The 14,849-nt window shown below is 51.6% G+C and overlaps 1 protein-coding gene across 1 annotated transcript in view; it reads left to right on the top strand.

Annotated features, from left to right (window-relative positions):
• The window catches only part of MASP1 (MBL associated serine protease 1), a 75,485-nt gene extending 61,018 nt beyond the window's left edge, over positions 1-14,467 (top strand). The window contains 2 exon segments of the mRNA XM_020989031.2: positions 482-556; positions 12,073-14,467. Of these exon segments, the coding sequence (XP_020844690.1) occupies positions 482-556; positions 12,073-12,962 (965 nt within the window). The 3' untranslated portion in view covers positions 12,963-14,467.
• The last annotated feature ends 382 nt before the right edge of the window (positions 14,468-14,849 follow it).

Below are 14,849 nucleotides of genomic sequence, written 5' to 3' on the forward strand. Positions count from 1 at the left end.
CTAAAATTCAGGCTCATGTGTGGGTTAAATAGGGTAATAATAACAACAATAGTAATAATAATAGCTACCATTCACATACCATCGTAAGGGTTGGAAAGTGCTTTAAATATCATTTCATGTGATCCTGACAACCCTAGGAGCCAGGTGCTGGTGTTACTGGATAATTATTGTGTTATCAGATATGATGGCAAAGGTCCTGAATTCAAACCCTTCCTCTGACATGCACTTGTCACTTCCTTTTCTGCAAAGTGAGGGGTTGTACTGACCTCTAAGGACCTTCTAGCTCTAAAGCTGGGATGCTCCTGTCTCTGCCCCAGAGTCCAGACAGTCTGTCTGTCTGTCTGTCTCTCTGCTTCCTTCTCCACTTCCCTCTTTTCTCTCTCTCCCCTCTTCTCCTCTCTCTTTGCCTTTATTTCCCCGTCTCTGCTCCATCCCTGTCTCTGTCTCTCTCTTAACTCTTCTATTATTTTGGTTTTCCTAGGCACGTACACCTGTGAGGCCCAAGGCATCTGGATGAATGGAGAGTTGGGGAGAAAACTGCCCACTTGTCTACCAGGTACCTCACCAGGAAAGCCAGACTGGACTGGGCTACGCTGATCTGTACTGGGCTGGGCTGGACTAGACTATTTTTATACTGGGCCTTACTGGGCTGGGCCTTCTTAGCTGTATTGGGTGGGGTTGGGCTGGCCTGGGCTGGCCTGGACTATGTTTATATTGGGCCTTACTGGGCTGAGGTAGTCTGGGCTGGGCTGAGCTGGGCCAGGCTGGGCTGGGCTGTATTGGACTATATTTATATTGGGCCTTACTGGGCTGGGCCTCTTTAGCTGTATTGTGCTGGGCTGGGCTGGTATGGGCTAGAATAGGCTGACTTAGGCTAGGCTAGGCTGGACTGGTCTGGGCTTGACTTGACTATTTTTATATTGGGCGTTACTGGGCTGAGCCCTCTTAGCTGTATTGAGCTAGGCTGGGCTGGGCCAGGCTGGACTGGACTGGACTGTTTTTATACTGGGCCTTACTGGGCTAAGCTGGGCTGGCCTGGGCAGGCTGGGCTGGGCCAGGCTGGACTGGACTGGACTGTTTTTATACTGGGCCTTACTGGGCTAAGCTGGGCTGGGCTGGGCGGGCTGGGCTGGGCCAGGCTGGACTGGACTGGACTATATTTATACTGGGCCTTACTGGGCTGAGGGTCCTTAGCTATATTGAGCTGGGCTGGGCCAGGCCTCTCAGAGCACTCTCCCCACAGAGGCCCCAGGACCCAAGACCTCTGCAGGGAGTGAGGGCCTCTCTGATGATTTGCTTTAGTGATGATATCAGCTTCCAGAACAAAAGCAGCCAAGCCTCCCATCTTGCCTCCCTGAGCTGGACTGCCCACTGTCCAGGTGCCAGACGAAGGCTCCTCCCTCCCATCCTCCCCTCCTTTTTCTGCCCTCTGACAGCCGACCTGCCCTTGACTCAGGCCCTGCCCCAGGCCCTCCCCCTCCCTTGTGCCATAGGGCTGCTATCCTAGGACACAGACTCCACTTAGAAGGGCCTGTGCTGGAAGGACCAGCCCCCATCCAGAGGGACAGTGCTGGCCTTGGTGGTTTGCTCTCCCTAAGAGCTTTCACACCCTTCCTGCGGGCCTCTGTTCCATGCTCTCTGCAGTGCCCCAGAGTGGAGAGAAGGCTAGACCTGGGGTCAGGAAGACCTGGGTTCAGGTCCTGCGTCAGACACTCACTGGCTGTGTGACCCATTTCTCTGGGCCCCATTTGTGAAACAAGGACATTGCGCTTGGTGACCTCAGAGGTCCCTCTCTAGAATTTGACTGTCTTCTGGCCCACCCTGAGAGATACAAGCTGGCCAGACTCCCGGGATCTCCACCTCACACCCTGGCCATGCGGGGAGTGTCCTGCCCAGCTGGGGAGGCTGCCTGCCCTGGCTGGGCATAACGATGGGCAGGGCAGGGCAGGGCAAAGTGAGAAGCCCCGAGGCATTTACCAGGATCTTCTAGGCATTTATTTGCCCATGCCTCAGTTCAATAACTGTCAGCCCCTGTTACACTCCAAGCAGAGAGAGAGGATGGAGTGCCAGGCCTCGAAATCAGGAAGGCCTGAGTTCAGGTCCTGCCTCACGCACTCACTAGCTGTTGTGTGACCCTGGGCAAGTCACTTAAGCCTCTCAGTGGTCAAAGCAAGTCTCCAAGACTCAGGCTCAGGGGGAATGCCAACCTGCATTGGCAGAGGGAGAGTCCTCGCCTAGGACTTCCCTGGACCAATGAAATCACAGGCCCCTAACCCCACCCCTATATCCACATCCTCAGATATTTAAAGAAGTCGAGGATGAAAAGTTACTCCGTGTCTGCACTCAGGGACTTTATAATTTCAGTCCTAAGGAGAAGCAGTTCTCTAGGCAGCCAGGGGGCGCCACAGTGCACAGCCTGGGCCTAGAGTCAGAAAGACCTGAGTTCAAATCCAGCCTCAGATGCGCACTAGCTGACTGGCCCCGAGCAATTCACATCACCCTGTTTGCCTCAGTTTCCTCATCTGTAAAATGGGGATGATAATAGCACCTGCCTCTCAGGGCTGTTGCGATGGCCAAAGGATAATAGCTGGAAAGCATCTAGCACAGTGCCTGGCACACGGTGGGCCTCACAGAAATGGTAGCTACAATTATTCATTTGTGTTATTACCTCTGCTTTCTGCGCCCTAACTGCAGGGATCTGGTCTGAGCCATTCATTTTACAGAAGAGGAAACTGAGACTGAGCACTTCAGTAAACTGCCCAAGGTCACACAGGAGGTGGCAGCATCTGGACTTGAACTCCAGTCCTCTCTCTTTCCACAAATGCATGCGGTACAATGCTGAACACGGGAAAGGGAGAGGTCTGCATCTGTTGATCTAAGAAATTTGGGGTGGGAGCAGGGAGACTCCCAGCTAGGAGATCAGGGAAGGCTTCATGGAAGAGGGGGAGCCCAAGCCAAGCTTCAGAGAAAATGGATTTGAACAGGCAGAGGTTAGGAGGCAGAGTGTTTCGGGCATGATAGAAGGGGGTGGTGCAGGGTTAAGATTGATGTTTGTGTTAATGCATTGAGGCTGGGGAGAGCAGGACGGGCCTGGGGAAGGCGCCATCTGGGCAGCCCGGGGCAGTTAGGCCAGACTGTGCTTGAGCCATTGGACAGTGGATTAGGGCTGGAGAGATTCAGGGGACCAGGTGTCTGAGGGCATTTCTATCCAGGGATCAATTAGAAAAGATGCTTCTTCAGGAGGACCTGAGTTCAATTCTGGCCTCAGACACTTACCAGCTGTGTGACCCTGGGCGAGTCATCTAACCCTGATAGAAAGAAAGAAAGAAAGAAAGAGAGAGAGAGAGAGAGAGAGAGAGAGAGAGAGAGAGAGAGAGAAGAGAGAAAGAAAGAAAGAAAGAAAGAAAGAAAGAAAGAAAGAAAGAAAGAAAGAAAGAAAGAAAGAAAGAAAGAAAGAAAGAAAGGAAGAAAGGAAGGAAGAAAGAAAGAGAAAAGAAAAGATGCTCCTGGGCTTTGTTCCAGCTCCAAGACTCTGTGGCAGAACAAGGATGGCTGCCTCTTCTAAATCAATGGGAAAGTCTCCAGCTTCAGCTAAGTGACTCCCAGGCTTCCACAGGCCAGGGCGGTGAAGTCCTATTGATCATTTCTTATTTTAAAAAGTTTTCTTCAGGCCAGTGGGATTAGGGAATCAGCATCTCAGAGCTGGAGGGGGCCTCAGAGGGCGGTTAGTCCAAACTACCTCTGAACAGGGGGTCAAGTCAAATCACTAAGTATTTATTAAGCACCTACTGTGTGCTAAGTGCTGTGCTATGTGCTGGGGACACAAAGAAAGGCCCAAACAGTCCCGTCCTTGGTCTCAGTCGCCTCCCACCAGAAGTATTTTATTGTCCCAGCATCTCACCCAACTCCACACACCTGGGTGGAGGACAGCTCATGCCTGTCACCTCCCTTGTCCTCTCAAAATGGCGCTTCCTTATGGAGCTTCATCATGGTCATGTTTCCCACCCCTAAGGCCACGATCCCTGAGCTCCATTTTCTACAAGGAGAGCTGTTTGCCTCCAGGCTGTCTGTGAGTCACCAGAGAGGAAGGGAGAAGGGCTGGGCCCAGACCTCTGGCCACTGCTTGGCCAGCTCATTGCTCCTTTGTGCCCAGACCTCAGCCACTGGCCTGGCCTGCCTTCCTTGGGAAGCTGCTCCTGCTCCTCTGCTTTTCCCAAACAGCTTCTGGGTAGAGCGAGCCCTGGGCCAGGCCCAGTCCACAGCCAACAGTCAGAAGCAGAGCCCCCTCCAGGCTTTCCTTCCTCCTCTCCTTCAAAAGCAGCATGGGCTAGGTACTGGGGATGCCCAGGAAAGCCTTGCCCTCAAAAAGCTCTCTTTCTATGGAGAGTAGATAGCAGATGCACAATTAAGTGAGTGCTAATACATGCTAATACATACAAAGTATTACAGGAGGAGCCCAGGCATGGTCATGGGGAAAAGCTTCTCATGGGACATGCTCTTGAGACCAGTTTTAAAGGGAGCTGGGGATTCTGAGGCAAGAGTCAGGAATGAGAGCATTTGGGGGAGAGGGGGCCCCGCCCAAGGTGGGAACCAGGGCCCTGTTTAGAGGGGCCTCTCAACCCAGAGGGCAAGTGAAGGGGGTGACAAAGGCTCCCGTCTCTGCGGAGCAGACAAAAGCCTGCAGTGGCCAGTGCTCGTAGGACAGCAGGCTGGTGGTTCTTTCTCCGTGGGCCTCACCTGCTTCCAGGTCTAGAACTGACTGTTATTCTCATCTCAGACCTCTCTTCCCATCTCAAAATCTCATAGATGCAGGAGGTCTCAGAGGCCAGCACATCCACCCCAAACATGAACAAAAGCCCTTCTCGCAACCAAACGTCTGCCTTGGCTCAAAGACCTCCAACAATGGGGAAAGCCCCGCTGATGCCAAGGTCACCCCTGCCCTCCAGAGCAGTACAGCTTGTGTGGCAGCTTTTCCTGATCTCACACCTAAATCACCTCCCTTGCAGTTTCTTCCCAGGGCTCCTGGTTCTCCTCTCTGGCATCAAACAGGGCAAAGTGCATCCCCTTTCCATATGACACGGACCCGATCAATCAATCTATCACTGGTGAGGGCAGAAGGATGAAAGGGGGGTAACTGGCCTTGGCTGGTGGGGTGCCAGGAATGCTCCTCTCAGCCCAGAGGCTGCCTGTTGAACAGCCAGGGATGCCTGGCTTTCTGAAGCCACTGGCCTTTCTCAAAGAATCCCATCTCCCAGCCTTGAGTGTGCCCACAGAGCTTGCCCACAGCCAACTGAGCAGCACTCCGAGGCATGTTTGCTCCTGGAGGGCAAGTATGTGCATGCTTGGGGGGTGCAGGAGAAAGGGACTTACCTGGCACCAACCACTGGGTGAGAAGAAGGGCACCCCAGGGCACCCAGAGGGTTCTAAGCTGCTCTGGCCCTGACCTGTGCTGGAGAGGTGGGGGGGGTAGGGCCAGGGGGGACTAGTGAGCATTTGGGTTCAAGGCTGTGAAGGATCATGGGCTTACTGGATCTAAAAGTTCAGAGACCATCAGTGGATTTGAGCAGGAAGGAGCCCAGGGAGTGACCACCAAGGATAAGGGGGTGGGGCTGGAGTTTGGAGTATATCTAGTGTGGTGGGGTCAGCACCCTTTAGATTTTGGCTTCCTGAGGTAATAGCCCAGTTGTCCTGCCTTAGTTATGTCCCTGACACTTGCAGGTTGAGGCTAAAATTGAGCTCATGGAAAAGATTCACTCAACTCAGTGAGCATTGTTGGGTCTAGTGTCCTCAATGTGGAAGAGGGAGAAAAGAAGCCATTTCTCCAACCCCCTTCATGTCTGGCTGGTGCCCACTCCCAGAAGCAGTTCTCAGAGACACAGAGGAAAGCTTACAGAGGCAGCTCTCACCCAGGGGGAAGGTATCAGAGCAAAAGCAAGAACTACCTGGAGCCTCAGGGACAGACTAGTATGGAAAATTACTGACCTGCCTGGGCTGTGAACAAAACAGCATCTAGGTGGCAGTGGACTTGGACTCTGGCCTCAGACACCTGCTAGCTGTGTGACCCTGGGCAAGTCACTTAACGTTGGTCTGCCTCAGTTTTCTCATCTATAAAATGGGAACAAATAAAACACTACCTACCTCCCAGGACTGTTGTGAGGATCAGAGATAAATATGAAAAAGTGCTTTGCAAACTTTTAAGTGCTATATTAGTAGTTGTATTAATTAGTATGGGTTAGAGATCAGAGCCTGTATCTGGGAATCAGGACCCTAGGTACCCAAAGTGCTATATAAATGCTGCTTCTTGCAGTAGTAGTAGTAGTCATTAATTAGTATGGGTTAGAGGTCAGAGCCTGTTATCTGGGAGTCAGGACCCTGGCCACAGTCCCCCTACTCTGGGGCAGGTATCTGCATCTCCCTGGGCCATCAGGAGGAGCACACCCAGCTCCTGCCAAATCTTCAGAGGCAGAATCATACAATTCAATTCAATAAAACATGCATTGATTAAGCCCCTACTGTGTGCTAAGCACCAGGGCTACAAAGACAAAAATGAAGGGACCTGATCTACCACCAAGTCTAGCATGTTATGGACAAACAAGATGGCACCCAGATTGGTGGAATGTGTTCTCCACACTGTGAGGATGAGGCTGCTCGCTAGTGAATGAAATCCCTGGGAGTGCCTGGAGGCAGGCCTTTGCCTGGACAAACACCTGGCATTCCCAGGGCCTCCAGGTTGATGCAATTACCCAAGGTGCCATCATTTAATCGGTCAATCAACAGGCCTTTTGAAGTGCTTCTAAGGTGCAGTGGGTAGAGTTGGTTTTGGATCTGAGAAGAACCAGGTTCAAGTCTGGCCTCTGCACAAACTGGCTGAATGATCCTGGGTGAGTTGCTTGACCTCCAGGTAGCCCAGGAAGCATTCTGAGACTGGAGGTGCCAGCCCCAACTCGTGGAGAAAGATTCCTTGGCAGGAAGTTCCCTTAACTAATGAAATAATAGGCCCAGTCCCCATCCTTGTATTCCAGGCACTGGGCTAGGTACCAGGGGTCTGAAGACAAAAGGAGAATAATAATAGCATGTGCATTTGTGTGACACTTGAGGTATAAAAAGCACTTTATATATGTCATCTCATCGGATCCTCACAGCAACCTTGGGAGGGAGGTGCTGTTCTTATCCCCATTTTACAGATGACGGAATGGATGGAGCCTCATCCGGGGTCACAAATCAAGCAAGTGTCTGAGGCAGGATCAGAACTCTCATCTTCCAGGTTTTGCTCATGGCTCCATCTAATCCATACACATAAAGGAAGAGAGAAGACATACAAAATAAATTGGCCAATTTTTCAGGAGAGGAGCCCACAGTTCCTAGAACAGGAAAGGCCCTGTTAGGGGGTAGTGTTTGAGGTGAGCTTGGAAGGAAGCCCAAGATTCCGAAAGGTGGAAGTGAGGTGGGGATGTATTCCAGGCAGGGGGCACTGCCAAGGCAAAGATATGGAGCCTGGAAAATGCAAGGTCACTATGGAAAAAGAAGGTCATTGTGGCCGGATACAGGGGACAGGAAGGAGAAGACAGTATAACAGCCTAGAAAGGTAGGTTGGGCCCAGAAGGGGAAGGACTTGGAATGCTAAGCCTCATGTGGCATGAGAGAGCTCTGAAGGGCGAACACAGGTCTGGGAGGGAGGAGAAGACAAGTGCCAGCCGAATGCTCCGTCCATGTTCGTGTCAGACCCAGCTCTGCGTGGCTCTGACCAAATCAAATGCTCAGCACCCAATAACTCCTTATGAATGGCCAGCACCAGACTGCTGGAGGATGAATCCCATACCCTGTGGGCTGTTCTATAATCAGGGAGGGAGCAGAGACAGCCTGCAGGTTCCCACAGCTGGAGGCCTCCAGCAGAGGCCAGCAAACATCTGGCTGGGATGCTTGTGACAGAAGTCCCCCCTCTGGGCATCAAAAATGTGTTTCTGGGACATTGTTGGCGTGAAGGAAGAAAACAGCTGAAACCCATTAGGCCCGGAAATGGTTTTCCATTCTTAGCTTCCAGAAAAAAATTCCAAGGCTTTTTAATCTGGGAAGAAACTCTAAGGGAATCAGAAAGCCCAGGTGTGAGGGAGGGACAGGCCATTAGCACTCCGGGAGTCAGAGCACGCAGGTTTGACACCTGAATGGCATTCCAGGAGGGCACTGGTTTGCCAAGGACTCACCATCAAGCCCCAGGACTTGGACAAGGGGACAAGTTGTCTGAGTTTCTCTCTCATCAGCTGGGGCCATTTGGAAAACCATCCCTCTCTGGGAAGGGGACCAGGTGCCAGGACGTCAGCTGGGGCATGTGCATGTCGGGGCTTTCCTCAGCGGAGCAGAGTTTGCTAAGACCCTTCCTCCCCAAAAGGTACCACAGGGCTCCCGGGAGCAATGATGGATGGCTCCCACAAGGGCCCAGGCATCATTGCTGTTAGATTATGCCACCCTCCCCACCCTGGCCATTGGGTGCAGCATTCACATCAGCCCACCAAGCATGCCCTTCCCCAATAAGACACATGTCATTGGCTGACTGCATCTATATTAACAGGAGACTCCATTCTCCCACCTTCACACTCAAGCATGCTCTCTGAAACCTGGCAAGCTTATGCATCTGGCCTCCAGGTCTCTCTCTCTAGCCTCCTTAGTTATTTTCCTCACTCAGTAGGAGATGCCACTTTCACAGAATATTTCTGCATGACCTCTGCTTTAGTCACTAAGGCATGCCGCACTAATCAGGGACCCAGCAGACCCAAACTAACAGATGCATGCAAGCACGGGTTAGGTAGTGTGAGTTAGCCAAGTTGGATAGCATGGTCTGTACCAAGGGTGGAGATGGCTGGCCCAGAAGACCTGAGCTTATTGGGGCTAGCTAGGTAATGCCTTCCTCTCTGTATTTCAACTTTAACTGTTTACACAAAGAGGCTCCAGGCTAGCTAGCCTTCTCATAACCTTTGGAATGACGAAAACAGTGTCAGCAGTCATCTCCAGCCCTTGTTTTCTGAACTTAGCTAACAGCCCCTATGCCAATATATAAATGGGATTAGAAAATGGAGTGTCAAATAGCCATGGGGCAGCCCAAGGGAGGTCAGCTGCCCAGAATGATCTGGCAGGTCTTTGTTTGGAAGGAGGAAGCTTCCCAAGGACAGAGAAAAAAATCTGAATTTGGGACTAAACACAGTAAAGTATTTTTGTCTGTTTTTCTACCAAACTTTTAAGTTAAGGAGTTAGTTTTGTTGTTGTTATTGTTTTAAAGTTGATGAGAATGTGTTTTGGTAAACGTGAGGCTCCTTGGTTTGATTTCAGTTTGAGAGAGTGAGCTCTGGACTTGGAGTCAGCAGTGGCCTGGTCCAAATCCCTCCAGAGCTCACACTGCCACCACGAGCCAACCACTCCCTTGTGCCTCAGGCTCCTTCCTCCTTTTACAAATGAGGATTTTACTGAGGTCACATCTTGGTCTATTTCTTGGTTAACTTTAAAGCAATGGATAACTGTCAGCTATTTGCCCTGGATTTGCCATTTATGAAACCTGATCTCCATGATCAAGTGAACCCCATCTCCATGTTAAAATTATTCAGGGCTTTCACAGGCTATGCCAAGGGAGTGTAAGGCACTCCCAGGCTGGAAGGGCCTTCCATACAGGCTTAGCTCCAGACCAAGCATCTGTCACTTGAGAATCAGCCCAGCTAAATTTGGAGAGACACAAAGCAGCTGAATTTGGAGGGCTGTGGCCTATGACAACCTGCAATCTGGGCACTCCAGTCTCACACCCATGAGATCCCATGTGGCAAGTTCAAAGTGCATATCTGTATCCAATCAAAGTTTATTATTACAATTACCATTATTGACTTCAGTGTTGGAGGGCATGGAGAGGGCCAGGGTAGGGGGCTCACTCCCTCAAACTGAAATCCAACCAAGGAGCTTCACGTTCACCAAAACACATTCTCATCAACTTTAAAACAATTTTGGTTTGACTTTTAAATTTTTAATTTCTCTGAACGCTTCCCCTGCATTTTTCAGGCTTTACGCACCCTGCCAGAATGCAATCAGACTGCTCTCTTTCAATTTAATTTGTAGTCACATGCAGCATTTATGAAGTGCTTCATGTATATGTAAGACAAGAAGCAGACTGCTGGAGTGGAAGCAGGGTCAGGAAGATGTGGGTTTAAGCCCTGTCCTTCTTCTGACCTGTACCAACTGTGTGACCGTGGGCAAGTCATCCTCTTAGTGCCCCAGGCAACTCTAAACCCTATTAAGGTCAGAGCCAGCATTTAATGAGAGCATCCCCCTTCTGCGTTGGTAAAGGGAATTTCCTTACTGGGAGTACTGTACACCAACAAACAAGAATTTATTAAGCACCTACTACCTGCCAGACAGCAAAGAAATCACAGATCTGAAATAAAAATAATTCCTGGCCAAGGCACTGAACCCAAAGAGAAAAATTAAACAGGTCACAGCATATATTCTACTGTCTGAAAAATCTCCCTGAGGTAAGGAATGACTCTACTTAAGCCAACCCGATGTCAGGGAAGACATAAATAGCCCCAAACAAGTATGTCACTGAGAGATTGATGCCAGATGTGACATATGCTCAGAACCACCCTGGGGGTGCGGGAAGCATGTGGCTTGGCATGATCCACTGGCCTGGAATTCCAGACTCACAGACACATCACTGGATGGAACCTGAGAGATCGCTGAGTAGCCACCAAGAAGGAAACTGAGGTCTGCACTCTAAAAAGAGAGGACTGGACTAGATGACCTCAAATATCCCTTCCATCTCTAAAGCTATGGTCCTCTGACTTACTCAAAGTCACACAGATGCACAAGGCAAACCCAGAACTCAACCTGACTCCAAGGCCTCCTCTGTTTCACACACACACACACACACACACACACACACACACACACACACACACACACATTTCTAGAACCCCTTGGTCTGAGGCAGAGAAAGAAACTGGCCAATACTTTCTCTTTATGCTTCTGAGAATGGGAGGAAACAGAGAAATGGTAGAGGGAAATCATATTCCCTCATGCACAGATGGAGAAACTGAGGCACCAGGAAAAGGGGGAGAAGAATGTCTAACATCTAGGATTAGCATCCAAGAGCCCTGCTACTCTTGCTAATGCTCCTTGCCAAAGATCCCTTTTCCTACATTTGGATTGAGTCAGAATCAGTTCAATAACAAGCATTTATTAAGCACCTACCATGTGTCTGACACTGAGCTAGGCACTTGGGATGCAAAGAAAGGCAAAAAATAACCCCTGCCCTTGAGGAGCTCACAGTCGAAGGGAGGAGAGAGCGCACATACAGGCACATACAGGATGTATACGGAGTAGAAGGAAGGTGCCCCCTCAGTGGGGAAGGCACAAGGCAGGGAGGCTCCGGAGAGGTACAGAAAGCAGGGTTTGAAATCCTTGGTCTTAAAGTTAAGCCACGTGTGAGCCGTGATCCTCTGCCTCCATCCCAAAGAAGGCAGCTCGGAAATGCCAGGTACCCTCACCTGACTCCCCCAGGGACTGCGAGCTCACTACCCTATTATTCAACCTAACTCAGTGCAATGCCATTGAATTTGATTCGGGAAGCAGTTATTAAATACTTACCGTGTACTCAGCACTGTGCTAACCTTTGGGTATGTAAAGATAAAATGAATCCATCTCTGCCCTCAGGAGTAATTTGGGCTAATGCAGCCCATGATGAAGAAGGCCAATCTACCCCAAAATTAAGTCTGAAGGAAACGCCTTTAAAAGGAAAAAGGGATGGTTTAGGGATCATCATGGCCCTGCTCCACTGTTCCCTCCCATCACTCAATGCTCCATTGGCTTGGAGCATTCTCAAACGATTGAGAAAAAATAAATATCCTTTTATTGATATGGAGTCAGGAGAGGTGAGTACCTGAGCCCGGGAAGGGAGGGGGCAACGACAGAAGCTAGCCCGACCCCTCAGTGTGGCATAATCTATGGACAGTGCGGCATCGCTGCGCTCGCGCTCCCCGTCTGCTTTTGGTGAACTGGTTTCTCTGTCTCTCTCGCTTCTCCTTCTCTCCCCTCCTACAGTGTGTGGTCAGCCCTCCCACTCTCTGCCCGCCCTGGTCAAGAGGATCATTGGGGGCCGGAACGCTGAGCCGGGCTTCTTCCCTTGGCAGGCTCTGATAGTGGTGGAAGATACCTCCCGGGTACCCAATGACAAGTGGTTTGGGAGCGGGGCCCTCCTCTCAGAGTCCTGGGTCCTGACGGCAGCCCACGTGCTGCGGTCCCAGCGAAGGGACAACACCGTCATCCCCGTCTCCAAGGAGCACGTTACTGTCTACTTGGGCTTGCATGACGTTCGGGACAAGTCCGGCGCCGTCAACCGCACCGTGGCCCGTGTAATCCTGCACCCCGACTTTGACATCCAGAACTACAATAACGACATTGCCCTGGTCCAGCTGAGGGAGCCCGTGCCCCTGGGGCCCCACATCATGCCCGTCTGCTTGCCCGGGCCAGAGCCCGAGGGGCCACTGCCCAACACCCTGGGCCTGGTGGCCGGCTGGGGCATCTCCAACCCCAATGTCACCGTGGACGAGGTCATCAGCAGTGGCATGCGCACCCTGTCGGACATCCTGCAGTACGTGAAGCTGCCTGTGGTCCTCCATGCGGAGTGTAAGGCCAGTTATGAGTCCCGATCTGGCAACTACAGTGTCACAGAGAATATGTTCTGTGCAGGATATTATGAAGGAGGCAAAGACACCTGCCTGGGAGACAGTGGGGGAGCCTTTGTCATCCAGGACCCTCAGAGCCAGCGCTGGGTGGCCCAAGGGCTTGTGTCATGGGGCGGCCCTGAAGAGTGTGGCAGCAAGCAGGTGTATGGCGTCTACACCAAAGTCTCCAACTATGTGGACTGGGTGTGGTCCCAGCTGGGCTCCCCTCAGGGCCAGGTGGAGGTAGAAGTGGAGGCGGAGCGGTGAAGCCGCCTCCCAGCCTTTCAGTGGTCCTAGCTGGTGCTGGTCCTGAGAAGTCTTCTCTCATCTCCCCATTTGGTTCCATGAGGAAAACAAGATGGTGCACCCCCACCACATCACTCCATGCCCTTCTCAGCTGGGCTTCCTCTGCAGACACGGAATCAGGATCCCGAGTGCCCACCTTCCTCTGACCAGATGGGATCTCTCAGAAGCCCAGACGTTCAGGAGCCCTCGCAGGATCTACCGCTTGGCACCCATTCTGGGGCATGGGTCAGTGCCCTTTGGCCAGCTTTCCCTCTGTTCTACCATCTAATGGTTCTTTAGGTTCCGAGCCACTTGGGAGAAGGAGGGCAAAGGTCCAGATTTCCTAAGACACCCATGTAGAGTAGTTCAGAACTCAGCAAGGAAGCTAGAGGCCCCTCATCTGCCCTTGGCCCTATGCCCCCAGGTAGACCTTTGCCCCTGAATAGCCATATGGGACCCAGGCTGGAATAGACGTCCCCAGTGCACTCCTCTCCTAAGCCACCCTAAAGTTCAAGATCACAGGCATAACCCCTCGAGGACATTTCTAAACAGAAATAGCCCTGGGTAATGCCAAGATACTGGCAGCGTCCAGCGCTGAGAGGCCCGTCCAGCACACTTTCACCCCAGGCCTCCGTCAGCTACACACAGATATGGGAAAAGCAACTCTGGCCAATAGAGGATGCATGGGGCGCCACTTCCGATGCCTCCCCAGCTCTCGTTCACCAGCAGCCAAGGTTCACATCTTCCTCAGGGCCTGGCAGCACCCTCCATCTCCTTTGCCTGCCTCCTGCCAAACTCTTCTGTGAAATGAGGGGCCAGGGTCTGGTCCTGCTGGCGTCCCTGCTTCTGACCACCTGTGGGAGTGTCACAAGCTTCTTGACCCCATCATCTGTAAAATCAGAAGTTTGGACCAGAAGACCTACTTTGGAGGTGCCTCCCAGAGCCCTCATGGACTCTGAGTCTCGTGCCACATGGAGCTCTCACAGTCCTCACAAAAGTGCCAACCTCTGATCTCCACTGAGAGCAAAGACCAGCCCAGCCCTCTTACCTGGGGAGGGTGGGTGTTCAGAACCATCCCCTGCTTTCTGAGCTGCACTCTCCCAGCGTCTCTTCTCAGGCCTCCCATTTCTCATTTGGCCTTCTGACCTTGGTCTCAATCCTCTCCAGGAATCCAGAGCTCCAGACTGTCCAGTGAGCTACCATCATGGAAAGGGGTTGGGGGTCCCTCTGTGCTTCCCTGCTCGTATCCCTGCCAGAGAATGCAGACAGAGACCATAGGCAGGAGGCTCCCATAAGACCAGCAGGAAAACGCCCTGCTGACCTTCTGAGCATGACAAATATCCGACTTTTCTCTGTGCCTGAGCTGAAGGTCCTGCATATTTTATATTCCACAGCATAAGCTTCACCAGGTCTGTGAGGTACTTCGGTTCCCACTCCCCTCCTTTCCTCGGGGACTGAGTTGGGAATAAAGTCCCTCTGAACAGAAATGGGGCAGGTAGCAGTTCTGTTCTAGGACCCTGCTTTCTGATGCTCTGGTGACACGCCTTTTCACTCCTTAGATCACAGATCAGTATCTGGAAGGGGCCTAACAAGTTATCGGGGCCAACCCTTTCATTTTACAGATGGAGAAACTGAGGCATGGCAAAGTTCAGTGACTTGCCCAAGGTCACCCAGCTAGGAAGTGACAGGGCCAGGATTCCAACTCTGGACATGGAACTTCTTTCCTTTTCCCCTACCAGGAGACAAATTCACACCCACTGCGTGGGGGTAGAGGAGGTAGTGAGTAGCAGGACAAGAGTTAGAATCCTAGTTCAGCCACTTAGTACCTGTGTAGCCCAGGACAAGTCTTTTCTCCTCTCTGGCCTCAGT

The sequence above is a fragment of the Phascolarctos cinereus genome, unplaced genomic scaffold, assembly GCF_003287225.1.
Source record: "Phascolarctos cinereus isolate Bilbo 61053 unplaced genomic scaffold, phaCin_HiC Scaffold_7;HRSCAF=346, whole genome shotgun sequence".
In the NCBI taxonomy this organism is placed as follows: Eukaryota; Metazoa; Chordata; class Mammalia; order Diprotodontia; family Phascolarctidae; genus Phascolarctos; species Phascolarctos cinereus.